This window comes from Phalacrocorax carbo, chromosome 10 (assembly GCF_963921805.1).
Source record: "Phalacrocorax carbo chromosome 10, bPhaCar2.1, whole genome shotgun sequence".
In the NCBI taxonomy this organism is placed as follows: Eukaryota; Metazoa; Chordata; class Aves; order Suliformes; family Phalacrocoracidae; genus Phalacrocorax; species Phalacrocorax carbo.
Window position 1 is genome coordinate 3,461,957 of NC_087522.1, and position 23,800 is coordinate 3,485,756.

Sequence of the window (23,800 nt, forward strand, 5' to 3'; positions counted from 1 at the left end):
TCTGGGACGTGGGGATGGGGGAACTGGGACACGGGGAAACTGAGGCACAGGGGGCGTCAGCCCTCCCCCCCCACTGCAGCGACCGCAGCACAAAGCCATCAAAGCCGGATCGGGCCAAGCTCACAGGCGTGTATAAAACCCCCAAGAACAACAGCGAGGTGTGAGCGGTGCAGGGGGAACGGTGGCAGTGGTAGCCCCAGCCAGGTTGGGGACACGCCGGGATCGATGCGTCCCCTGTCCCCCACAGCGGGGGTCAGTGGCGAGGGTCTGCGGCGGGCTCAGAGCAGGGTGATCTCGCTGGGCGGCAGCGTCAGCCTCTTCTCCCGGGCACCCAGCAGCCGCTCCATGTGTGCCGCCACTACGCAGCACAGCTCCAGGCCCTGCCGAGGGCGGACGTGGCCATCAGTGGCTGTGCCACCACCGCGGGAGCCCTGGCAGGGCCACCCTGGGACCCCCGAGTGTCCCCTACCTGTTCCAGCTGCAGCTGGGTGATGCCCTGCGCCAGGAGGTCGCCCAACGTGATCTCCACGTAGGGGTAGCTGGATCCGGCTGTCGGCCGCCGCGTCCGCGTCGACTGGATCTCCTTCAGCGAGAACTTGGCAACGGTCTCCTGGAGGGACAGGGTGGGGGGTGGCCCGCATGCCCTGGGGACCCCACCAAGGGGACCGAGGACCGGAGCGGGTATGGATGGGAGTAGGATGGAGAATGCCGGTGATGCAGCCCCCTTCCTCCACAGGGCAGGCAAACCAGGGGACCTTGCCCCCATCGGAGGGGGATGTCACCCCCCTGACCTGCCGTGACACCTCGCTGCCTGCCTCTGCCCCCACAGCAGGAGCAGGGGAGCCGGGTGGAGCCCACGGGACCCCCTGCCCCCTACAGCCACCCCCCCACCTACGTGGGTCTCTTTGCTGAGGAAGTTGAGGCCGTTCTGGTTGACGGCCAGGATGCAGGGCGAGACGATGGCGTTGTTGCTGCAGCTCTGGATGTAGAAGAAGGATGAGCCAAACATGGGGTAGGCGCTCAGCAGCCCTGTGATGTGGAGGAGGGGGTCTCAGTGCCCGCTGCCACCCCCTCACACCCACAGGGCTCTTCCAAGGGTCCCAGCCAGCCCCATGCCTGGCAGGAGCCGGGTTGGCTCCCAGAGCCTTGCACCACTTCAGGCTCTAGACTGGGAGCAGGACTGGACTCAGGAGCACCCAAGGGGACCTGTTGCATCCTGCTGGGAAAGTGGGTGGCCGAGCATGGGGGCCTGGGAGCAGCTGCCCTGCCCTGCCCTGCCTGCGGTCCTGTCCCTGTTGTGTGGCATCCTGCTGGCCACGCAGCACCCCAGGCTCCACGCAGGGCCTTGGTCTGCTTGTCCCAGCCTCCCTGCAGAGGAGCCACCCAGCAGCATCACACCTTCCTTAGCATTGCATCCCCAGCAGCCTTGCATCTCCAGCAGCATTGCATCCTCATTAGCATTGTGTCCTTGTTAGCATTGCACCCCCAGCAGCATCACCTCCCCATAAGCATTGCGTCGTCGTTAGCATCACCTCCCCGTGCCCATCCTGCACCTGCTCACCCAGGAACTGTGCCCTGGCCTGGTGGGCGCTGAGCGCCTGGGCTTGCTGCATGTGCTGGGTCACCATGTGGAGCCAGGATTGGGCCTTCAGCAGGCAGAAGAGCTGTGGGGGGATGTAGTCCTGCACCTCCCGCCTGTGGGGAGCCACACGTCAGGGCCGACGCTGGCCAGTGGGTCCCGCACCCCATGGTTTGCATGCCCCCCGCCCCGGACGCCCCACCCTGGCCATACGTGGTGGGGAGGTGGTGGCGGTCCTTGGCTTGGTGCTGGAGGGCAGCCAGCTTGGCCACATGCGGGAAGTGTTGCTCTCCCGGCTTCGCGGGTGGCAGGACGGTGAACAGCCCCTTGAGGTAGTCGGGGAGCACCTTGGGGGGACAGAGCACAGGGACACAGCTCGGGGACAGGGGGTGCTCGGGGAGGAGACACACAAAGGTGACCCCGGGGGAACCTGGTGAGGTGGCCCAACCTGGTTGTAGTGGACAGTGATGTAGAGCTCATTGTCGAACTTGAGGGGCTGGCTCCAGACCACGCGGCGGCACCAGAAGGTGTAGCCAGCATCCCGGCGCTCCGTCTCGGCAGCCACGTCCAGGACGTACTCCCGGCGGGTCAGCGGCCGCACGCACTGCCCTGCGCCCCGCCGGGAGCCTGAGCGCGGCCGCCACGCGTGGCACCCACCGGCGGTACGCCCGTCCCATCCTCACCAGCCCCTCACCTCTGTCGGTCACCACGAAGAGGATGTACTCGTCAAAAGCCTCCGGGTGCTGCAGCCCCATCTCACAGCACAGCTCCTCGATCACGTCCAGAGCCACCTGGGCATGGGGACAGGCAGCTGAGACGCTGCCACGTACCCCCCGCCACCACCGACGGGTCCTGCATTGAGGCTCATCCCATGCGGCTCTCGGGGAAGGGATCTCCCTTTCCCAGAGAACAAAGTCCCCCAGCTCGGGGACAGCCAAGGGGTGCAGACCCCTGCACCCGCACCCTCAGGGCACCCACAACTGGGGTGTCACCACAAGCCCCGGGGTGCGCCAAGCCTCTTGCCCCCTCTGACTCACCGAGCACGTCTTGATCTTGAGGTGCTTCTCGATGCCGCCGGGCAGGAGGAAGAGCTGGCGCTTGGCACTGCGTCCAGCCTGCGTGAGGAGGACATGCTGGGGTGCAGGGGGGCCCTTTGTACAGCAAGACCCCCAATGGCCACCCCAAATTCCCAAGCTGTTCTACAGGGGCCATCCTAAGGGGATCATCCTGTATTTTGCCCAACCTAACCGGGTGAGCCATCGTGCCCCATGTGCACAAAGCTGGGGACCCCTGAAAGCTCAGGGCACCCCCCAAAGTGGTGTGTCTGGAGAGCTGACCCCAAAAAGGACTGTGGTCCCCACACCAGCAAGGGGCCATCAGCTCAGCTCCGGGCCAGTGTCTGGGGAGGATCCCATGCACATGGGGGGGGTGTCCAGAACCTCCAGGGGGGTGGATCTCAAGCTGGCATCAGCCCTGCTTTGCACCCCACGGGCATCCATGAGCACCCAGCCTCACCACCATGGCCCTGAGCTCCATGCTGCTGGGGAAGAGGCTTCGGCCACCGAACTGCAGGGTTTTCCGCAGGTTTTGCTCGCAGGCTTTGGCGATGCCTGGCGGGGACGGGTACAGGTTGAATGACGGGGCTGAGCCATGATGTTGGCTCTGTTAGAGCACTTCCAGAGCCCTGTGACACCGCCGGGTGTCCTTCCCCACCATGCACCCAGCACCCTGGGGCAGTCACAGCCCCTACCCTGGAAAGGCAGCTCTGGGTGCCTGCTAGCATCCTGCAGGAAGGCCAGGAGGAAGGGCCTGAGCACCTCTGAGCACTTGTAGTAGGCGGCGAGGATGTAGAGCAGCCTCCAGCCCTTCTGGCAGCTGTCCCTGCCGGGGAGAGCTGGGGCTTAGCCCCCAGGGAGGGCAAGGGTGCCCACAGCAGCTGCAACGGCACCCACTGCCCCGAGGAGCAGCGCAGCCTGCTGCGAGAGTGGGGTCCCCAGGTCTCCCCCCACATTGGGGCAGCTCAGCCTGGCCAGGGACACAAGTTTCCCCAGTGCCAGCCTCTGCTGTCCCAGCCAGGGAGGACAGCATGGGTGCAGGGACTCACGGCTTGGAGCTGGTATTGTTGGTGACCTGCTTGATGATCTGGCAGTACACCTCGTCCCGCAGGACCTCGTGCTCCGTGCACAGCTGGGGGACAGGCATGGCTCGCTTTGCGGCTGGGGACATCCCCAGCTGCCACCCTCCTGCCCAGGCGTCACCCCAAGGCCTCGGCATGCTGGTGGGGGATTTACCTTGAGGATGGTGCAGATGGTGTCCAGCTCCGTCTGCCCCCTCAGAGGGTGGTCACCCATGAACTTCATCACAGCTGGGGACGATAAAGCCAAATGGTGACACGGCTCACCTCGTCCCTTCCCTGGGACACGCTCCCCTGGGTATGGGCAGCACCTCATGCATGTGGGGCAGTGGAACCAGAGGAGTTAAACCCCACCCCAGGACACCCCATCTGCCCACCCTTGTCCTGCCCCCAACCTTCCCCAGCGATGGGGCTGGGGATGGCAGTGGGACAGGGGGACAGGGCCCTTGTGCACCTCACCTACCTTGGAAAGCTTCCACAGCCAGTTTGCTAATGCCATCATCCACGAATTCGATGAGCGACTCCTGGATGGGGGTCTGGAGGGGGAGAAGGTCAGCTCCCGAGAGCAGCCGGAGGGATGGGATGGAAGTTGGGGTGGCATTTAGGGAGCTCCCAAGCACACCGGGACCTCGGGGGACCCGCAGGTGACATCAGGGCAGGGGCACCCCAAGGCACCCTGCTTCCCTGTACCTTGGTGAACGTCAGCATCTCCAGCACATCAGGTACATCCCTCTTGGTCTTTGTCTCACAGGAGTCCCTGGGAGAGGGATGAAGGAGCGGGTGGGCACAGGTGTCCCTGCTCTGGGGTGTCCCCATCCCACCGCTGGGGGCACTCACGTGGTCCCACGCCGTGCCACGCGGAAATACTGTCGAGCGAAGGCCAGCATGGGGCAGGTCCCCGCACTGGCCCCGAGCCGCTCACCGCCGTCTCCATCTGGACCCTCTGCAAAGGCGGTGCTGGTGGGGGATGCCTGTGGAGTGGGGCAGTGGGCGCTGGGCACAGCTGGCACCATGACAGTGGCGGTCCCAGACCAGCACCCACCTCGGTTTTCCGGTCCAGCTCCTGGGCCACAGCGGTGGAGGCTACGGCCACGGCCACGGCTCCCGAAGCTGCCACCTTGCCCTGCTTGTCCCTGGGCTCCTCCTTCCTCTCCGCCGGCAAATGGACAAAGTCAGGGGCCGCAACGGGCTGGACGTACTCGGCGGGGAAGAGCCCTGACCTGCCATGGATGGCCCCGAACTTCCACCCTGCACCAGGCAGATGGTGGGGATGGCCCTGGGCTGGCAGCCCCAGGGGTCACCCCCAAAAAGCCTCTGCCTGCTCCCTCCAGCCCCCTGCACCCCGAAACCTTTCCAGAGGGACTGGCCATGGGTTTTGGCTGTAAACAGCTGCGGTTTGGTATTGCTCGAGGTAAAGGCACAGACCAGAGGCCACAAAGCCACCTGCAGGGACATGGGGCAGCACCCAGTGCCACCCAGAGTGGGAACACAGAGAAGCATCCCCCCGCATTGGGTTGCTGCTGAAAAGAGCCTCCCAAACCATCCTGCTGGGGGGTGACAGAGGCAGGGTCCTGCCCCATGCCACAGTCCCAGGAGGGGCCACAGCCCAGGGCAGCTGTACATGTATCAGGGACACACACAGGGACAGCATGGCACCCACCAAAATCCTGGGTGCCCGTCTTCAGCTCCTCCAGGTACATCACCTTCTTGCGGACCACACAGCCATAGTAGTGGTCTGCAGGGATATCATGGGGACACAGGGTCTCACAGGATGCGAGGCCAGGGCACGGCCACCTCCAGGGCTGGAGAAGCCATCCGTCCTGCCACCCTCATGACCCCCATCGAGGGCATTTTGGCAGGGGCTTGGGGGGGGGCCGCTCACCTGTCTCAGGGCGCTCCAGCGGCTGCAGTTGGATGATATCCCCTTTGTGGAAGCTGAGCTGGCCCCTGTCCTCCGGGCTGTAGTTCCTCACAGCCACCACGTACAGGGAGTCCTGGGCAGAGTGGTTGGGGGCTGGCACAGCCTGTGCATGCAGGCACACGCATACACACGCATGCACATGCATGCACACACATGCACATGCATGCACACGCATGCACACCCACATCCCACTCAGCACAGGGGCTTCAAGCACCCACAGCTGCAGGACCACCCCAGGATGACCCCCCTCTCAATCCCCCTTCACCCCAGGCATGGTGCCATTTGCAGGGTACCCTCCACTGCCCACCCCGGCCCCCCAAATGTGGGCACACAGGCAGGGTCCAGCCCCTCGACATGCTCCCAGCTGCCCCCCTGGCCCCTGGGCACCCCCCACCTTCCTGAGCTCTGTGATGAAGTGGTCAACCATGGCCTTGACCTGGGGGGCTTTGGGGGAGAAGAGGATGAGCTTCTCATTGCGCAGGTTGAACTCCAGCATGTTCCTGGATGGGGTGGTCACGAAGAGCACGTCGGCGTAGCTGGGGCAGGGGAGGGGAGGCTGAAACACCCGGCACCAACGGCACCCGTCCCAGCCCAACCTCCTGGGCTCCTCGCCCTTACCTGTACGTCCGCAGCACCCGCAGCTGCTCCCCAGGGACGTTGGTGCCCTTCACCAGCCGCAGCAGCTTGACGCCAGCATGGGACACGGCCAGGATCTGCACACCCGTCCCAACGCTGCCCTGTGGGCCGGGACGCTGCCTCAGCCGGGGGCACGGGGCTGTGGTACCCCCCACACCAACCTGCCCCATGTCCGGACCCTCACCGTGGCGGGGAAGAGGCGTGAGAAATACACCTCGCAGCCATCCCGGGCTGCGGCGATGATCTCCCTCTTGACGCTCTCAGTAGCCACGGGGCTGAAGGAGTCCAGCTTATTTTCCGCTGCGGGGAGAAATATCCCCCGGTGAGCATCCTCCCTCTCGGGGGAGGACTTGGACACAGGGGTCAAGGTGAGAGGGGGGAAGCTCATGCATTTCCCCAGCCAGGCAAGACCGTGACGGCAAGACAGATCCACCCCGCCAGGGCACCCTCTTAGGCGGCGAGTCTGGCTGAGACCTGACATAACTCATGACTTTGTGGAGCACTAAATCACAGGGAGCTCGTTGGGTCTGGAGGCACAACCACCCTGGCTTTAAGCAGAGCTGGTTGTGGCTTGGAGAAGCCCAGAAAGTGAGGATGGGCACTGGAGCAGCTGGATATGAGACCCCCAGGCTTGGGCCCCCCAACCCAGGAGCAGCAGGACGTAGGGGGTGTGGGCGAGGGTTACCAAAGAGGGCTTTCAAGCGGAGCCGTTCCTCCTGGCTGATCCGGATGCAGGTGTCAGAGAGCGTGTCGTTGAAGATCTGGGGAAGGGGGTGAGGAGCAGCAGGGCTGTGCAGGGGGAGCGGTGTGCCCTCCAGGCCCTCTGCCCTGCCTGGCCCCTGACCTGGCTTGGGGCAGCTGATGGGGACACCCCCTGCTCCTCTGCAGCAGCTCAGCAGGGGAAGATGGGATGGCCATGGTGGGATGAGTAAACCATCACCCCAGTGGGGGGATACCCCAGCTCCCAGGGGACCCCCGGGGAGCTTTGGGTCCAGCTTGGTGTCTCACCTGCCGGAAGATGAGGTCAAGTAGCAGCGGGTGGTTGATGCTGTCGTTGGGGTAGAAAACCTGTCAGGAGGGATACCAACATGCATCGGTGGCATCGCCCACCCTGCAGGGCCTTGGGCTCTGCAAAAAGCACCCTTCATCCCCGCAGCGCTTTGACACCAGCCTGTCCCCGTCCTCCCTCCCGGCACCTCCTTGCGGATGTATATTTTCCAGGGCACGTTGTGGTAGGTGTAGAAGTCCTCGCTGCAGCTCCGGTGCAGCTGGGTCTGGACCTGCTGTGCCTCAGATGGGAGCTCCCGTGAGACAGATACTGCAAAGGGATGGAAAGTCCTGCGCGTCTCAAGGGGGGCCACCAAGAGCCCCTCTCCACCCGGGGAAACTGAGGGCAGGGAGGGTCTAGCCAGGCAGAGCAGTTATCCCATGAGGATACTGCAGAGCCAGACCCGCACCTGGCTGTATCAGGCATCACCCGGTGCCACCGGGGAGAATGAGGTGCCCCACTCTGCCCTGGCCCCCCCAGTGCCACGGCTCTGCCCTGCGATACCTGCAGGTCGGGCGGCCGCTGGACGCCCTGTGGGTGCTCGCATCTGGTACCTGCTGCTGCTGACAGGCTTCACCGTGGCTACCGTCTCCTTGGGCTCCTGTAAAGCAGACAGCAGGCTGTAGTCGAGGCCGGTGGCTCCCCCAGCCTGGCACAGGGGACATGGGGGCAGCCACATCCCTACCGCAGCTGCCGGCACCTGGGCTGCTGAGAGCTGCTCCTTCAGGATCTGCATGGCTTCCTCATGGGGGTCCGGCTTCTTCCCAAAGAGCTTCCTGCAGAGACAGCATCCCACATTGCCTGCACCCTGGCGTCACCTGCACTCCGGCATCGCCCCCACCCCCAGCACCACCTGCACCCTGGCGTCACCTGCACCCCGGCGTCACCTGCACCCCGGCATCACCTCCACCCCGGCATCGCCTGCACTCCGGCATCAGGGCAGGCACGCGCACCTGCAGGCAGAAGCCCACGGCTTGGCCGGGGACTCGGGTGGGTACCTGGGAGGCTGAGAGCCGCGTGGGGCCGGCTGGCACTGCCGGATGATGTTGCGGATGTCGTGCGTGGGCCGTGGGAAGTGCTCTGAGTTGAGCCGGGAATGCTGCACCAGCTCCCCTGGCCACTGCTGGCCCATGGGTGCTACAGGGCCAAGCATGTGGGTCAGGGGGGCCAGGCTTGATGCCATGAGCCCCCAGTACCACCCCGTTGCACTGGGACCCCTTACTGGCTTTCTGCAAGTAGGGCCGGGGCTGGGGGGCACGGGCTGGCATCCCCTCTGCTGCTCTGCCCTGCAAGGGACACAGGGCCATGAGGACCTGGCACCCTCCAGCTGCCCCCATTCCTGGGGATCTGCCCAGGAGAGGTGCCCCACAGCAGAGGCCGGGCAGGGCTCAATTTACCCCAGCCCCCCTGGCCCTGTCCCACTGACCGGGGGCCCAGGCGGCTGGTTCACATCTGCCCAGCACTGCGGGGACGGGGATGGTTCTGCACCTGCGACAGCAAAGGAGGAGAGCTCAGCCAGGGCATCCCGCAGCCCCGTACCAGGGCTGTGGGGCACTGGCTGCAGGGATGTCCCCCACACCAGGGATCAGGGATCAGGTAGGGAAACTGAGGCAGGGAGCTGGGTCGGGATGCAGGAGTGCTCGGGGCATTCACCCCTCGGCTGACGTGTCTCCGCAGGCATGGAGGGTCCGCTCTGCTCGGCATCACCGCCGCTGTCCCCCCCTCCCACGCCACCTCCTCCTTTCATCCTCTGCAAGATGGCGGCGGGCTTCTCCAGCTCCTGGGGGGCAGGCATCAGGGGATGGAGGCCAAGCCACCTGCACCCCCAAAATGCTGGAGTCCCTTGGGCAGGGGGACACTGCTCCTACCCCATTGCCGTAGGAGAGCACAGGGTCGAAGAGGCTGTCCAGGTACCGGTCCAGACCCTTCTGGCTACGTGGCTCCCCAAAGTCCCCATCTCCTCTGACTGAGGGGGGATGAGCCGGTGGCAGCAGGGCTTCACTGACACGGCAGAGCTTCACCGGCACGGCAGGGTTCACTGGCACAGCCCTGCCAGCAGCGCCGGGGGGGCTGGGGGGAATGATGCCCTACCATGTGGGGGGTACGCCTCCATGGACGGCAGCGTGGGGGCTTTCACGGCCGGGGGAGGAGGCACTTCATCCAAATCCAAGCTGTGTCCCAGCACCCTGCAGAAAGAGAGGACATGCTCATCCCACATCTGCTGGGTGCCACAGCCCTCCTGGGGCTCAGCCCACACCTCTGCCAGCACCCATCCAGCCCAGCGCCAGCATTTCCCCACCAGCCCCACGATGAGGGAGCCATCCCTGCCCAAGTACTTACGCCTGGCTGCCCCCGCCACAGGTCTCAGCCCCCTCCCATGCGACGAGGAAGCAAGACTTCTGCTTGGGAAAGCCCCGGAGCAGCTCGAGGTCAGAGATGAGGTCCAAGACATAGTCGTGGCCAGCCAGCTCAGCCCACTGGGCACCCGCCTTCATGGCCACGGACCAGCCACGCCAGCCCTCCACCAGCCCCCTGCTGACAGCAGGACACTGGGGACGAGCACGGGCTGCCAGCAGTGCCCTAGCTCCGGGGAGACACCCTGCCCATGAGCTGAGCATCCCAGCCTCCAGAGCCTGGGGTCACCCAAAATGGCCCTGGGACGATGCTGTGGCCCCGTGCTTGCCCCGCTGGGTGGCGGGGTGTGAAGCCAGCAGGTACCTGTGCTTCAGGACATCCCCTGCCAGGTCTTCGCCCGTGCTCCAGGAGTGGACAGGGCAGGAAAACTTGTCGCCTGGGGAGGGACAGGCAGTAAGCAGGTCCTGCCCGTGACGGTGACAGGGTGGCCAAGCCAGCACCGACCCTCACAGCCGCTGTGCCCCTGGACCCGCACCGTCCCGCACCGTTGAAGCAGTGGAGGTTGAGCGCCATGCTGGCTTGCTGCCGGTTCGCCGTCCACTCCAGCAGTGAGGGCGGGTAGGTGCGGGAAGCCGCAGTGCCCAGCTGCGACCGTGCCATGGCATGCATCAGCTTGCGCTGGCACACTGGCTTGTAGCCGGCAAAGGCGTAGTCAGAGACGAACCTGCGGGCAAAAGAGGATGCTGCAGGAGGAGCAGCATCCCCAGGCATGTGTGCCAGGCTGGCCTAGGGGACCACAGAGGGACTAAGAGCACCCCTGGAGGGATTTGGGCAGCATCCTGGGCACGTGTGCCAGGCTGGCCAGAGGGATTCTGGAGGGACCTGAGCATAATCCCTGGGCAAGCTGCCACGCTGGCCCGGGGACCATGGAGGGACCACAGAACATCCCCAGAGGGACCTGGGTAGCATCGCAGGCACATGTGCCAAGCTGGCCTGGAGAGGCCCTGGAGAGACCCAGCAGTGTCCCCGGGCACGCGTGCCAGGCTATCCCCAGGGGTCCCAGCCCACCCCACTCCCCGTCCCTGTCCTCAGCCGGAGCTCACTTGAGCAGGTACTTGTCGAAGGCCGTGGAGGGCGGGAAGGCGCTGAGGCAGGCGGCCAGCAGCAGCCAGCCCCGCTCCTCGTTGTTGACGTTGGTGTTACGCCAGACTTGGTTGGCGGCTTGTGCCAGGAGCTCGTCCCGCAGCCCCGGCGCCGACAGCCCCTTCTGTACAATGTAGTTGCCGAAGAGGGTCTCCTGCGGGCCGCCTAGCCCTGGGTCTCCCATGAACCTCAGGATCTGCCACAGGGACAGCGAGGTCCTCCCTCCAGCCCCGGGCAGGGAGCGGGCAGGGGACCGCGGTGCCGGACCCCGTGCTGTCCCACCTACCAGCTGGAAGAGGCTGAGCGCCTCATGGCACAGCTCCTCGTCCAGCCGGGTGAGGGGGGCTGCCAGCGGGGCCGTCAGCATCCCAAACGCCGGCTCCTGCGGTGACACCCGCACCCGTGGCTACCCGGGCCCCAAGGACAGCCTCAGGCCAGGAGGGGCCAGGACCACAGTGCTGAGCACGGCGTTGAGGCTGGATGGGGACTACAGGGCTGCGAAGGGGCTGGGGTGCAGGATGGGGCCAGCAGCCCCCCAGCAGCAGAACAAGGAAGGATTCGGGCTGTGCTGGCAGCACCAGAGATGCCGGCACCTCGGTGAGACTGAGAGCAGGGCCCTGGCACTGTCATTTGGGATGCCGGGGACTGGGAAACACATGGCAGAAATAGGGGGCGAGGAGGAGGAAGGGGGCAAAGTGACTGGGGATGGGGTCCTGGGAGCAAAGCGACCTGGTCTCCCGCCCCAGCGTTTCCGGATCCGCCCCGCGTCGGGCGTCCAGGAGGGCTCAGCTGGTCTCTCTCCGATAATCTCAGCGGGGTCCCCCCGGCTTCTGGAGACGACAGGAACCCACAGGGAGGGAGGGAGGCCACCACCAGCTCCCCACAGAACTGCAGCTGCCCTGTGTCTGGCCCCTCTCACACCCCACGGCATCCCTGCGGCCGAAGCCAGGGCAGAGCCCGGTGGGACGGTGAGGGGAGCCGTTGGGCAGAGCCGCCGTGGGGACCTCAAACCTAACTGCTCAGCCATGACTGGGGTGCCGAGGACCCCCCAAAAGCTGGCTGCCCATCGGGGCAGGGTCCCTGCCACCGGGCCGCGGCGCCCACCTTACCTGGAAGTGGCCCCGCACGTACTTGGCCATGGGGTAGTCGTTGATGTCAAGTGGGAGGGTGAGCTGGGAGTCAGGCTGCAGCGCTGGTGGCGGCACCAGGACCACACAGCCGGCATTCACCTCCCGGGCAGCTACGGCACAACAGGCAGCTATGGCACAGCCGCAGGGATGGGGACGAGGGGCTGGGAGCGGTGCCAGCGGAGGTGCGAGACCCACTGACCTGCGGCAGCCTCCAGCAGCCCCATCAGCTCGGCCGGGATCTCCAGGTGGGTGACATCCACCACCTCCCTCCTCGTCAGCTCCTGCCAGTGCAGCACAGGGATGCACCTGCTTATCACACTGCTCCCCACCCCAGGACCCATGGGTACCCCAGCCAGCAGCATGGGGATGGGACAGCAAACGGTAGGGACAAGGGCACAGCAACACCAGCTGCACATGCATCACACGTGCACTCCCTCCCAGTGCACCCTGTTACCTGCTTCATCCTCTCCCTCTCCTCCTCTGCCTGCTGGCGGGCATCCTCCTTCCTCTGCAAAAAGAGTAGCCACACTGAGCCTCCACCAGGAGGGAGGGAGACCCAGAGGCAGCAGGACCCCCCTGGGGTGCCATTGCCCCCCCAGCATTGACAGGCTTTCACCCCCAAGAGGCACTGCCTATGCCCCACGGGGCATGGAGGAGGTGCTGGGGATGGTGCCTGGGGGTGCCACTATGCCCTCTCCAGACCCACCACCAAGCATGCATCAGGGTGGGAGCAGGCGCCCAGGACCCCCTGGGTTGTGTCAGCCCCCAGCTCACCTTAAGGTACCGCCGGCGGTTCACATAGATATGCACCAGCGACCTGAACTTGATGAGCGTGTGCCGCATGCGCCGGTACCGCTGCCTGTGGGAGGACACCCATCACCCTCTGCCACCCACCAGTGCTCACCCGCCACCCCCCCCCCCCGGACACCCACCTGGCCAGGTAGCCCCGTGCCCGGCTCTGCAGGAGGACGATCTTTCGGCGGAGGGAGCGGAAACGCCTCTTGATGAAGAAGGTGCGAGCGTAGCGCTGGAGCGTGAGCGCGGCCAGGTGATGGGCACGGGCTCGCTTGCTCTCCAGCGCCTGGTACAGCTGCTCCTTCAGGAAGAGCTGGGGGGTGGGGATGATGCTGTGAGCCCCCTGCCTTGGCCACGCTCCCCCAGGGTGTCACCAGAGCCAAGCCCCCTGCCCGGGACAGTACCTTGCTGGCGCCGATGTAGTACATGCTGGGGCTGACAGGGCAGAGGTTCCTCAGCATCTCCACGCAGTTGGCCCCATTGGGAATGACGCTGGACCACATGTCAACGAGGCAGCGGTACCTGGGTGAGCCCGCAACACTGTCACCGTGTGGGACCCCACCGGGACACCGGCATGGACCCTCCCTGCCGTGATGAGCACCATGCCTGGTAAAGCATCAAAGTGGGGGGCTCCTAGCTCCACCCCCAGGCCAAATGCTGACCCCAAAACACCCACAAGCTCTGTAGTCTCCCCTTGCCAGGTACCACCATACCCAACCCACAACCCCAGGCACCTGTCGATGAAGATGAGGAAGGGGATGCGGATGGGGAAGCCCTCCTTGCGGATGCGGATGGTCTCCAGGATTCCAGAGTACCGCAGCTGGCTGCTGACCACATCGGCCTCAAAAAGCCCTGGTTCCTGGGGAGGAGATGGGGAGAAGCTTCGGCGGCTGCATAAGCAGACCCCTGCCCACCATGCACCCACCACTGCCCCCCACGCTGGCAAGGGCAGGCAGCACCAGCATCACCGTGGGCAGGAAAGCCCTGGGCCAGCTCTCACCTTCTTGTTGTTGGGTTTGAGACAACGCACGAAGAAGGGGTTGCACCTGCATCAGAGAGACCCTGTTGGCCACAGGGACAGGGGACAAAGCCAGCCTGGCCACTTCGGGCTTGGTTCTGGCTGTCAGCCCGCTCCCCCCAGCGTGGGCATGGCCTGGCTGTCTGGCCCGCCTGCTCTGCCCACCCTGCCTGCCCTGACCTCTCCATCTTCTCCACCAGGTCCAGGAGCGACTGTTGGAACTGGGCAGCCACGGTGGGGGCCTTGTACCGCCGTGTCCTGGTGCTGCTTCTCCTGACCAGGCTCCTCTGCCGGGCCATCACCTGGGCATGGCCAAAGAAGAGGTTGGCCACCACCTTGGGGAGATAGGAAGGGTTAGGGAAGAGGAAGGTGTCTGGGATGTTGCAGCTCTCCTTGCTCTGCTTCCCAGCCCGGTCACTGCCTTTTGGCCCAGCCCTGAGCGCGTCGCATCCCCTATTTGTGACTGGGTTTCCCAGATGGGGATGGGAAAGCGCAAAAGCAGCCCACATGCCCATTTGTGCCAATACTGGAGGGGTCAAAGTCCAGAGGACCCCATGGGAAGAAGGCACCAGGTGGAGCTGGAGGCATCCACTGCTCCCAGTCTCCCTGGGCTTCACTGGCGATGGGGGCACATGCTCAGGGAAAGTGCTGTGTATGGAAGGGGGCTATCCATGCCCTGTGGCCCTCAGCACCACAGAGCCAGGGCCAGGCAGGGCTCTACCTTGGTCCTGCTGCTGATGAACAGATCCAGCACGTCCTGACGGACCTGGTCATAGTTTTTATCCAAAAACTTGTGAACCTGGCAAAGAGCAAAACCTTGTGGTGATGAGCCCAGTGGGGGGAGGCGAGGAGTTCCAGGCCTAGACATCGTGGGTAGGGGGCTTCTCCCAGTCCCCAGCCAGACCCCCTGGGCTTCCCCTCACTCCCTAGTGCAGGGTAAACCTCGCCGTTAACGCTCTTTAAAACCCCAAGCTGGGCACCCTGCCACTGCGCACCTGGTAGGTCACTTTCCCTGCATAGTGCTTGATGGTGAACTCGGGCAGCGGCATCTTCGGCTTGGTGTACAGCGGGTTCAGCCCGTGGTGGTAATGACACTTCTGGAGGAACGTGTGGTCAGTGGCCTGGGGACGGACACAGGGGTGAGACACGGCTTGGGCAGTTCGGCAGCCCTGGGGATGCAGGCACTGGGTTGCCTGAACAACTGGCCAGACCCCGCTTGCAGCTCTGCCAGCGAGCAGCTGTGTGGTCACAGGCACCTGCTGCTCTGTGCCTCAGTTACCCCCTTGGCAAAGAGGGTGCAACCACCCTTCTCTCTTCTATAGGGCAGCTGGGAGGGGTTTTTCAGTAATTCCTGCAAAAGCCAGTCCTCCGGGGGAAGTTGCTCCAGTGGCACCGACCTGGGACCTTTCAGGGCTTGTCCAGTCTGCAGAAACTTGAGGGGTCTCCCAGATCATCCAGGACAGCCCAGGAGTGGAGCAGCCCCAGGCTATGGTGACACCCTAGGCACAGTGACCGCCTGGCACTGCCATCGTCACTGCCCTGGCACGGGGCAGCTCCTCACCTGGGGGAAGCAGCTCTGGTCATCGAGGATCCGGAGGATGCCATAAGGCTTCTGGGAGATGAGGTCGATGCAGGGTTGGTTGTCACTGAAGGGGATCTCCTTCCACTCAATCTGCTCCCGGAGGTACTCCTCCTGCAGGGCTGACACTCAGTCAGCCCCGTGCCCCTGGCCCCGTGGTGATGTTTTACACGGGGGCAGAGCCCAGCACCGCTCGCTGGCCCACCTGCTCCTCCTGGAAGACGATCTTGTTGAAGAAGAACTGCAGGTACTCGTTGGCATAGTTGATGCACAGTTGCTCAAAGCTGTTGAAGTTGAGGTCCTGCGAGAAGAAGGGGCCATGGCACCTGAGACCCCACAACCCTGGGGCTGGTGGCCAGTGACATGAAGCCAGGATGGATCCTGCTCACCTCAAAGCCGTAGATGTCCAGGATGGCGATGGAGAGGGCCTCCTGCCGTGGGTACACCAGCTTGTTGATGCGGTCTGTGAGCCAGCCAAAGAGCAGGGAGTAGAGGGTCTTGGCAATGGCATCCCTGGGGAGGGAGTAGATGAGTGCAGTGCTGGATCTCCAGAACAGCACGGCACGGCATGGCATGGCATGGCACAGCGTAACATGACGTGCACCCCTGCCTCCATGGCCAGCATCCATCACAGTCCCACGTCATGCACGGAGCAGCCCTTGGGGCTGCAATTTTAATCACTGGAAAGACTAATCTGCACTGGAGGACCCAGCCATCCCCTTTCCCAGCCTGGCATTTCAGCTCCTGCCCTGTCCCCCGGGGCCAGACACGCCCCACGCCCCAATTCAGCACAGCCCCCCGCTTCCCTCTACCTGGCATCCACAGCGCTTTCGACTGTCAGAGGGGTAAAAATTTTCTCCCGCAGAGTTTCCTGGTTGGGGCGCACAAAACCAATGGCGTGATGGAGCTTTAGCAGCACCAGCTGTGGTCCCCAGGGACCCCCCTCCCTTCCTGTGCCCCCTCCCCGCACTCACCGTCACCTTGAAGGTGATGGCCTTCTGCAGGCCCTCGGGGGACACCTGCAGCAGCTCAGCCACTGTCCGGATCTCCGTGGCGCTCACCACCGTGGCGACCTCCTGGCAGTCAGTCTGCAGGACACGGTGAGGCGGTGGCATGTGGTGACCCCCACCTCTGCCCCATCCCAAATTGGGCCTGAGGAGTGCAGCTTGTCTCTGCTTCAGGTACCTCGTATTTTTCAAAGTAGACGTTGCCCAGGTGGAGGACGGAGGAGAGGATGCGGAAGATGCTGTTCTGCTCCTCCACGGTGAAGCCCAGCACCTCCACGGTGTTGAGCAGCCGACGGAAATCCTCTGCATCGTCCTTGCCGGGGATCTCGCAGTTCCCACCCTGGCACAGCCCCCTCAGTGCCATCAGCGGGTCCCGGAGGGCAGCACCCAAGGGTGTGGGGGGAATGCCCTGCCCTCAGCACCCTCCCTATCCTCATGCCAAATCCAGGAGGACCCAGGAACCCACCGGCACCCCGGGCTCGGGCAGCCCCCTGAGAAGCGGGCAGCAAGGGGAGGTCAGGCACAGGGTATGCTACCTGGTTCAGGTAGTAGTAGGTCTCGGCGCCCTGCAGGCAGTAGCGCTGCCGCTGCTGGGCAGGCAGCCCTGCCAGCATCTCGTAGAAGATGTGGTAGTTGCGCTCGCTCTTGGCCTGGGGAGCAGAGGACCGAGCTGGGGCAGGGGAAGCAGGGGGGCGGCCTAGGGAGGCAGAGCCTGGGACCCCCTTGCCACCCACCTGGAAGACCACACGGGACTTCTCCAGCAGGTACTGCGAGGTTATGGCACCGCAGATCAAGCCACTGTTGGGGCGAGAACAGGCACCCGGCTGGCACCCTCATCACAGCAGGGACTGTGCCCCCCACCATGGTGCTCACCCCTGCCCCAGTGCTCTCCCCGAACATGGTGGGGGTCATACCAGTCCCCAGGTGCTCCCCACCAGGGATGGGTGGGCAGAGAAAGGTGCCCACACCAGAGTCTCAAGTGAGGGCTGGAGCTGCTGCACCCTGGGGTGACATGGGGTACCCCCGCCATGGGGATCAGTGGGGCTGAGCCCCCACGGGACCGTGGGGGACAGGGTGTCAAGGACCAGGAGTGCTCAGGGCACCAGCCCAGGACACAGCATCCCTACCCCTACCCCAGGGACAGCAAACGCTGCCTGTCTTCAGACAACATCACCTTTCCCCCACCAAGGTTTGTCCCTAAAAGTGTCCCCATGTGTCCCACCCCAGAGCTGAGGGGCAGCAGGGCTGGGCGCTGGGTTGGGCACCCCCAGGCCAGGGGACACACACAGGGGGTGGGGGCCAGATACACACAGGCGTTGCTCAGCATTACTTACTCCTCCAGAAAGATTTCCACAAATTTCCCAAACCTACTGGAATTGTCGTTCCTCACGGTTTTGGCATTGCCGAAGGATTCCAGCAAGGGGGTCGCCTCCAGGATCTGCTGTGGCAACGGGGAGAGCTGCAGGGTCAGCCCGGCCACCCTGACCCGCCACAGCCATGGGCTGTGCTCCCATGGGTCGCCCCTTGTCATCCCGCCACCCATACCACCCTCCCTGCCACCTCCTGCCCTGTGCAAGACACCCCTGGGTGCCAAAATTTGAAGTGTTCACCACGGCTGGGTTGGATGAGGGTGCAGGAGAGCGCAAAGACCCCATGCATATGTATGCGCCGAGCTCCGGCTTTCCATCCCAGCTGTCCCCCCACAGCTGGGGTGACATGGCAGAGATGCCACCATCATGCTCAGTCTCCTTGAACCATCTCAGCTTTCGTCCCTCCCAGTACCTCTATCTGCCGTGGTCCGGGTGGAAGCGTGGGGACAAGGAGAGAGCGATAGAGCCATGAGCAGGGGGTGGAGGAGAGTGTGGGGAGGTGGGACAAGGGGACGAAGATGTCCCCAGGGCAGCACCCTACCTGCGGGGCTGTGCTGCGTTTCTGGCTGACGGCTGCCAGGTAGCGCAGGATCAGCTTGGTGGCTTCGGTCTTCCCCGAGCCGCTCTCCCCACTGAAATGCAGAGCGGGGGCACAGCCAGGGCTGTCACCAGCCGAGCATGGGGCCAGGGGGTGCGCCCATCCCAAAAGCACCCAACACCCCCTCCCCAGAAGCACTCCCCAGGCCGCCGGGCCGGGCTGGCGGCAGCATCCCGGCAACCAGCGATTAGGGCAGCGCTGACTGGGGCCATCCCGGGGGACCATGCTGGGGGACAGCCATGTCCCACCTGATGATGATACACTGGTTGTGTTTGGCATCCATCACTTTGGAGTAGGCGATGTTTGCGATGGCAAAGAGGTGCCTGGGGAGGGGGGGAAGCAGAGGTGGGGGTTGTGGTGCAGTGTTGCCCCAGAACAGGGGCCTCCTCTGCGCCTCCGTGCACGGACACAGCTGCTCCAGCACCCTGAGACTGAGGGTCCAGGGGTGGCTGAAGGCGGGTAGGGGTGCCCCTCTCCCCACAGGCATTTGGGGACACCCCCGTACTCACGGCGGGTTCTCGCCCAGCGCTCTGCCTTCGTACTGCAGCACCTGCTCTGTCCCGTAGATGTTGTAGAGCCGGTAGGGGTTCACTGAGACCAGGATGCTGCCAATGTAGGTCTGCAGAAGAGCAAGATCTGTGAGAACTCAGAGAGCGATGACCCCCCTGAACCCCACGCCTGGGCTGTCTGGGGGATGCCATAAACCCCTAAACTTACATAGATGAGCTGGCGCTCAAACCGTGTCCGGATGTTGCTCAGCACCGTGGCTTCTTGGAGGTCCCTGGTGCAGAGCAGAGGCTGCATTAGGAGGTGGCGGGGCAGCAGGAGGTGTCTGCTGCCCCCGAGTGTGTCCCCAGCATCCCCAGCCCTGGGAGGCTGGAGCAGACCCCGTGTTGCGATGGGATGGGGAGCAGGGGGGGCTGTGGGGCAGGTGTGGGGGGGCGTCGCAGCCCTGTTGGCCCCTGCGGTGCTGGGTCACGGTGGGTGGCGGGGATGGGGACACTCACTCCAGCTGGGTCATGTCCTCCAGCCCATCCTCCTCCTGCGGCTCCTGGTACCGCACAATGGGCAGGCTGCACAGCGTCTGCATCTGCACAGAGCAACCCAGCCCGGCTCCATCACGGCAGGGCCACGCCACCCCCTCCAGTGTCCCACCCGGTCACCGCCACTGCCCCAAACCACTGCTTGTGACCCCAAACCGGGGATCCTGCAGCCAGCCTTTGCAGGGACCCCAAGAAAGCACCACATGGCCCTAAAATGGGTCCTCTGGCAAGAGTATCACATGTCGGGAGAGCAGCGGTGCTAGAAATGGGGACACGAGGCCATCAAGGTGTCCTTGGGGACCATCCCAGGAAAGGCTGGTCCCGGAGCCCCCCCGCCCCGTGCACTGTAGGCAGGCAGGAACAGGCGGAGGTGGCTGCGGCACCCCCCACCGCAGCACCCTGCGTTCCACCCAACCCCCCATGGGGGCTGCAAGGCGCGGGCGACAGAGGCCCTCGGGCAGGGCGGCACATCCAGGGGAGAGGATGGAAGGGGGCTGTGGTGGGGGCTGAGCTGTGGGGTCTGCTCCCCACGGCCGTGCCCCACGGCCACACGCAGAGGTGACGCGGGGTGGGTGGCACGCAGGAGCCCGTGCTGGCGGCCGGCCGGGCGGCGGGCAGGAAAGCGGACACCCGCCGGGTCAGCGTGCCACCTGCGCCCGTCCCGGCCGGAGATCGGGTCTCAGCATTTCCATACGCAAGAATCAGGTGTCCCCAAGGGGGCCATGCACGGGGGGGGGGGGACACCCAACGGGCGATGACCATCCCCCTCCAGCTTTCTCCCCGTGGCAGGACCCCCACCAGCACCCAGTGCACCCGTAGCCACTTCCCCCCCACCCTGAGCACTGCAAACCCCCCAGCACTGGTGACTTCAATCCCTGGTGAGCTGGTAGCCATCTCAACACACCACCCCATCCCACGCTCCACCAGCTCGCCCCTCCGGCTCCATCCCACCGCCAACACCCACGGCAGGCTCCCCTCCGGCGTTACCTTGCTGCGCCAGGGCTGCTTGGTGCCCAGGTACCCGTCTGCCCAGGGGTGCCTGTCCCGCCAGCCGCCCGCCGGCGAGCGCTGGCTCAGGTATCGGGCAATGTCGGCTCCCCGCTGGCTCGCCCACCACCGGCCGCGCTGGGTGGGCTGCCGGGGGAGGCCCTGCTCAGCCGTCCAGGCATCGGGCATCTCCCGCACCCGCACGACGTGCTGCGTGGACCAGTGCTGCTTGTACATGCGGGACGCGCGCCGCAGGGAGCCCAACCTCTGCACCTGCGGCGTCACCACCGCGTAGCGCCCTGCGCCCTCCTCCCCGGCTGCCCCATCGCCCTCGACGGCCTCCACCGGCACTGGGGTGCGAGCGCTGCCGCGGGGAATGCCTGGCGAGCCGGGTGCTCGGCCACGGGGTGCAGGGAAAGCAGCACGACGCTGTGGCGAGGGGCTCCGGTCACCGCGGAGAGGGGAGGGGAGGACGGGGTGCCCGGTGTCAACCCAGCCCCGCTGTCCTGCCGGTGGGCTTGGTGATCTGCGGGTGCTCCCGTCCCTCCGGGATGGGTGCCGGGGCAAGGAGGGTGAGCGGGAGGAGGGATGGCGGGCAGGCAGTGGGGATGGAGGGGCTTTGGCAGGGGCCATGCTCCCCACAAGCAATGATGCCAGGGACTGCCCCACAGAGCGCCCTGGGGAGGGGCTTCGGCCCCCCACTTCAGCTGAAGACAGCCTTGCTGGTGGGGAATGGGGGGCCATCCCAGCAAGGGGCTGCCCAACACGCTGGATGAAGGTTTTGGGGGTGCCAGGAGCTGGGCTGGGGGGGGGGGGCACCCCAGCGAGACCCCGCACAGCACCCTGCCAGGGGGGCAGCTCCTCATCCCAGGACGGGCTGGGGGGCCCAAGGCGGCGGCTGCCAGGGCGGGGGGTCAGTGACAGGAAGGGGGTCCTCTGCAACGGCTTCACAGCCTTGGTGGGGGGCTCAGGCAGCCTGGGCCAGGCCTGGGGGAGCGGCAACCCAGGGGGGCTGCTCCGCCGCGACTGCTGCGGGGACAGGGGTCTCCCTGACCCTGCCACAGGCATCCCCAAATGCCTCCCTACCAGCCCTGGCGAGCGAGGGGCAGCCGGCGGCGGGGCGGGGGGCTTGGGGCCCAACCGCCGGAGGCTGGCACTGAAGGAGGGGGATCGCAGCGGCCCCTCGCCCTGCACGCTGCTGGGGCGCTGCCGGGACGGCGGCGGTGATGAGGAGCGCCTGGGCTTGGCGAAGGGGTTACGGAGCGACAGCCGCCGCGCAGCTCCCGGCTCCTGGGGCAGGGGCTGCCCCCAGGGTCCCACTGGTGGGGAAGGCTGCCTGGCCAGAGATGCTCGTGGTGGGGGGTCCTGGCCCACCACACTGGTGCTCTCCATCCCTGCTAGCCTGCGGCTGGAACATCTATAGGCGGGCTGGGGGGTGTGGGGGTCACGAAATCCCCCCCCACCCCAAGCCGGGCGGCCGGGGGGCTGTGAGAGGGAGCGCTGGAGGAACTGCCCCAGTGGGCTCCCGCATGCCCGCGCTGCTGAAACATGGCGCCCCGGGGAAGCCGCGGGGCTGGGGGCTGCCGGCGACGGTGGTGGTGGCTCGTACTCGTCATAGTCATCCTCAGCATGGGTGGTAGGCAAGTGGGGGGACGGCGGGAGGGGGACATCCAGGCGGTCCTTGCCAAAAAGCTTGACCTGGGGCCGGGGGAAGAGCCTGAATTTCCTGTTGAGGGAGAGCTTGGAGGACAGTGTCTGCCGCATACCCCGGAGCGAGGAGGCGCTAAGGATAGAGAACGGGTAGTCCCTGTCCTCCTCCTCTTCCTCCCACTCCTCCGGCTCCTCAGCCTCAGTGATCTCCTCCAGGCCCAGGGCGTAAGGGTTGCAGGAGGACTGGGCATGCGGCGCCCAGCCCCCCTCGCTGTACTGGATGCGATGCTCGGGGTATTCATCCCCTAGGTACCCCCCGGCAAGGGGCTCCCCAAAGTCCTCATGAGGATCCCCCCTGTAGCCAAAGGGCCCCGCCACCTCCTCGCTGTACTCTGGGTCACTGCTGTAAGGGTCGTAGAGGGTATGGGGGGACACACCACCAAATGGTCCCTCATCCTCGAGCTCTGTGTAGCCGTAGGGGTGCCCCGGTGGGTCACCCTCCTCCCAAAACCCCCCGTAGAAGCCATACTCCTCCTCTGCTTCATAGCCGGGGGAGTCAGCGTAGGGGGTTGGCACCGTGCCCTTGAAGCCATACCCCGCTGGGTAGGCTGGGGTTTGGACGTAGCCTTCCTCCTCCTCAACATAGCCCTGCTGGGGGCCGTAGGCTCCATCTTCCTCCTCGGTGTAGCCACGCCAGGGGCCATAGGCTCCATCCTCCTCCTTGGTGTAGCCACGGCGGGAGCCGTAGGCTCCATCCTCCTCCTTGGTGTAGCCACAGTGAGAGCCGTAGGCTCCATCCTGCTCCTTGGCATAACCACGGCGAGAGCCGTAGGCTCCATCCTGCTCCTTGGCATAACCACGGCGAGAGCCGTAGGCTCCATCCTGCTCCTTGGCATAGCCATGCCGGTGGCTGTAGGCTCCATCCTCCTCCTCAGCCCATCCATAGCGCGGCGCTGGCAGCTCCGCAGGCGCATGCTGGGAGCGCCGCCGGGACGGACGCCTCACCGTGCTGCCGAGCCTCTCCTGGCCGTGCCGTGCAGCGCTGGGGGCTGACGGCCTGCTGCCACCGGGGATCCGCTTCATGTTGGCCCGGTGCCTGAGGATCTCGTCTTCTGCAGGGAATGGCAGCTTCCTGGCACCGATACGGGAGAGCCAGGCCGTGTCGGCTGCCCGGCCGCCCCCTGCCAGCCGCCCGCGCCGCGAGAGCACCTTCCTGGCCAGCCAGCCCGTGGCGGTGGCTGCCTTGCTCAGCACCTGCGCCCGTGGCTTGAATTTCCTTTCCGGGCGCCGGCGGAAGAGGGATGCACCGTCCTCGGCTGCCTGCCCGCCCCGCCGCAGCAGCAGGAAGGATGGCTTCGCTGGCGGGGAGCTGCTGGCCGCCTCCTTCCTCTTCTTGCCCACGCGCTTGAAGCGAACCATCAGGTTGGAGGTGGACTTGAGCACCGCCTTGTTCTTCTTCTTCTTCTTCCTCTTGGTGCTGTGCTTCTGCAGCCCCCAGAAGAAGCGGGATGTGTTCTTGAACTGCCCCTTCTTGGGCCGTCGCAACCCAAGCTTCTTGAAGCCCAGGAAGAGCTTTGAGGTGCTGCGGAGGCTCCGCTTCGCCCGGGCCTTCGGCTCTGCCGCCTCCTCCTCCTCGGCTGGGCTGGGCTCCGTGGATGCTTTGGGTTGGCCCTTGGCCTCTGCACCCTTGGCCCCTTTCTTCTTCTTGGTGTTGTCGGCCGCCAGCCCCATCACCAGCTTGGAGGTACCTTTCAAGTTCTTCTTGGCCGGCGCGGCATTGCTCTCGCCCTCCTCCTCCTCCAGCTCC

General features: G+C 65.3%; 1 protein-coding gene across 1 annotated transcript; it reads right to left on the minus strand.

The window, feature by feature from the left end:
• Positions 1 to 115: 115 nt before the first annotated feature.
• On the minus strand, positions 116 to 23,427 carry MYO15A (myosin XVA). The gene is made up of 65 exons (XM_064461222.1): positions 21,694 to 23,427; positions 20,344 to 21,633; positions 19,321 to 19,403; positions 19,031 to 19,094; positions 18,823 to 18,932; positions 18,562 to 18,636; positions 18,257 to 18,347; positions 18,128 to 18,133; positions 17,680 to 17,783; positions 17,080 to 17,143; positions 16,882 to 16,995; positions 16,524 to 16,685; positions 16,313 to 16,426; positions 16,151 to 16,209; positions 15,728 to 15,851; positions 15,544 to 15,639; positions 15,321 to 15,452; positions 14,755 to 14,880; positions 14,481 to 14,558; positions 13,940 to 14,094; positions 13,742 to 13,787; positions 13,476 to 13,600; positions 13,146 to 13,263; positions 12,879 to 13,054; positions 12,721 to 12,805; positions 12,401 to 12,454; positions 12,146 to 12,227; positions 11,926 to 12,056; positions 11,103 to 11,198; positions 10,777 to 11,012; positions 10,219 to 10,397; positions 10,037 to 10,109; positions 9,659 to 9,853; positions 9,410 to 9,504; positions 9,187 to 9,275; positions 8,972 to 9,098; positions 8,745 to 8,806; positions 8,541 to 8,604; positions 8,317 to 8,455; positions 8,004 to 8,094; positions 7,823 to 7,919; positions 7,467 to 7,588; positions 7,279 to 7,338; positions 6,956 to 7,031; positions 6,455 to 6,570; positions 6,253 to 6,371; positions 6,029 to 6,170; positions 5,596 to 5,707; positions 5,374 to 5,448; positions 4,756 to 4,961; positions 4,551 to 4,684; positions 4,404 to 4,470; positions 4,177 to 4,249; positions 3,871 to 3,944; positions 3,684 to 3,766; positions 3,330 to 3,460; positions 3,095 to 3,189; positions 2,617 to 2,694; positions 2,274 to 2,370; positions 2,028 to 2,188; positions 1,793 to 1,926; positions 1,562 to 1,695; positions 896 to 1,029; positions 470 to 610; positions 116 to 380 (listed from the first exon to the last, which is right to left on the minus strand). The coding sequence occupies exons 1-65, from the start codon at positions 23,410 to 23,412 to the stop codon at positions 279 to 281; spliced, it is 9,792 nt and encodes a 3,263-aa protein (XP_064317292.1). The 5' UTR covers positions 23,413 to 23,427; the 3' UTR covers positions 116 to 278.
• Between the last annotated feature and the right edge of the window lie 373 nt (positions 23,428 to 23,800).

What these genes read in the sequence shown, in the direction of transcription:
- MYO15A (XM_064461222.1), bottom strand. Translation starts at nt 23,412, where the DNA reads ATGGTTCGCTTCAAGCGCGTGGGCAAGAAGAGGAAGGAGGCGGCCAGC. An exon ending in CAGGGAAAGTGACCTACCAG is followed by an intron (nt 14,559 to 14,754) that starts GTGCGCAGTGGC and finishes GCTCTTTGCCAG; the next exon opens with GTTCACAAGTTTTTGGATAA. An exon ending in CCGCTTGAAAGCCCTCTTTG is followed by an intron (nt 6,571 to 6,955) that starts GTAACCCTCGCC and finishes TTCTCCCCGCAG; the next exon opens with CGGAAAATAAGCTGGACTCC.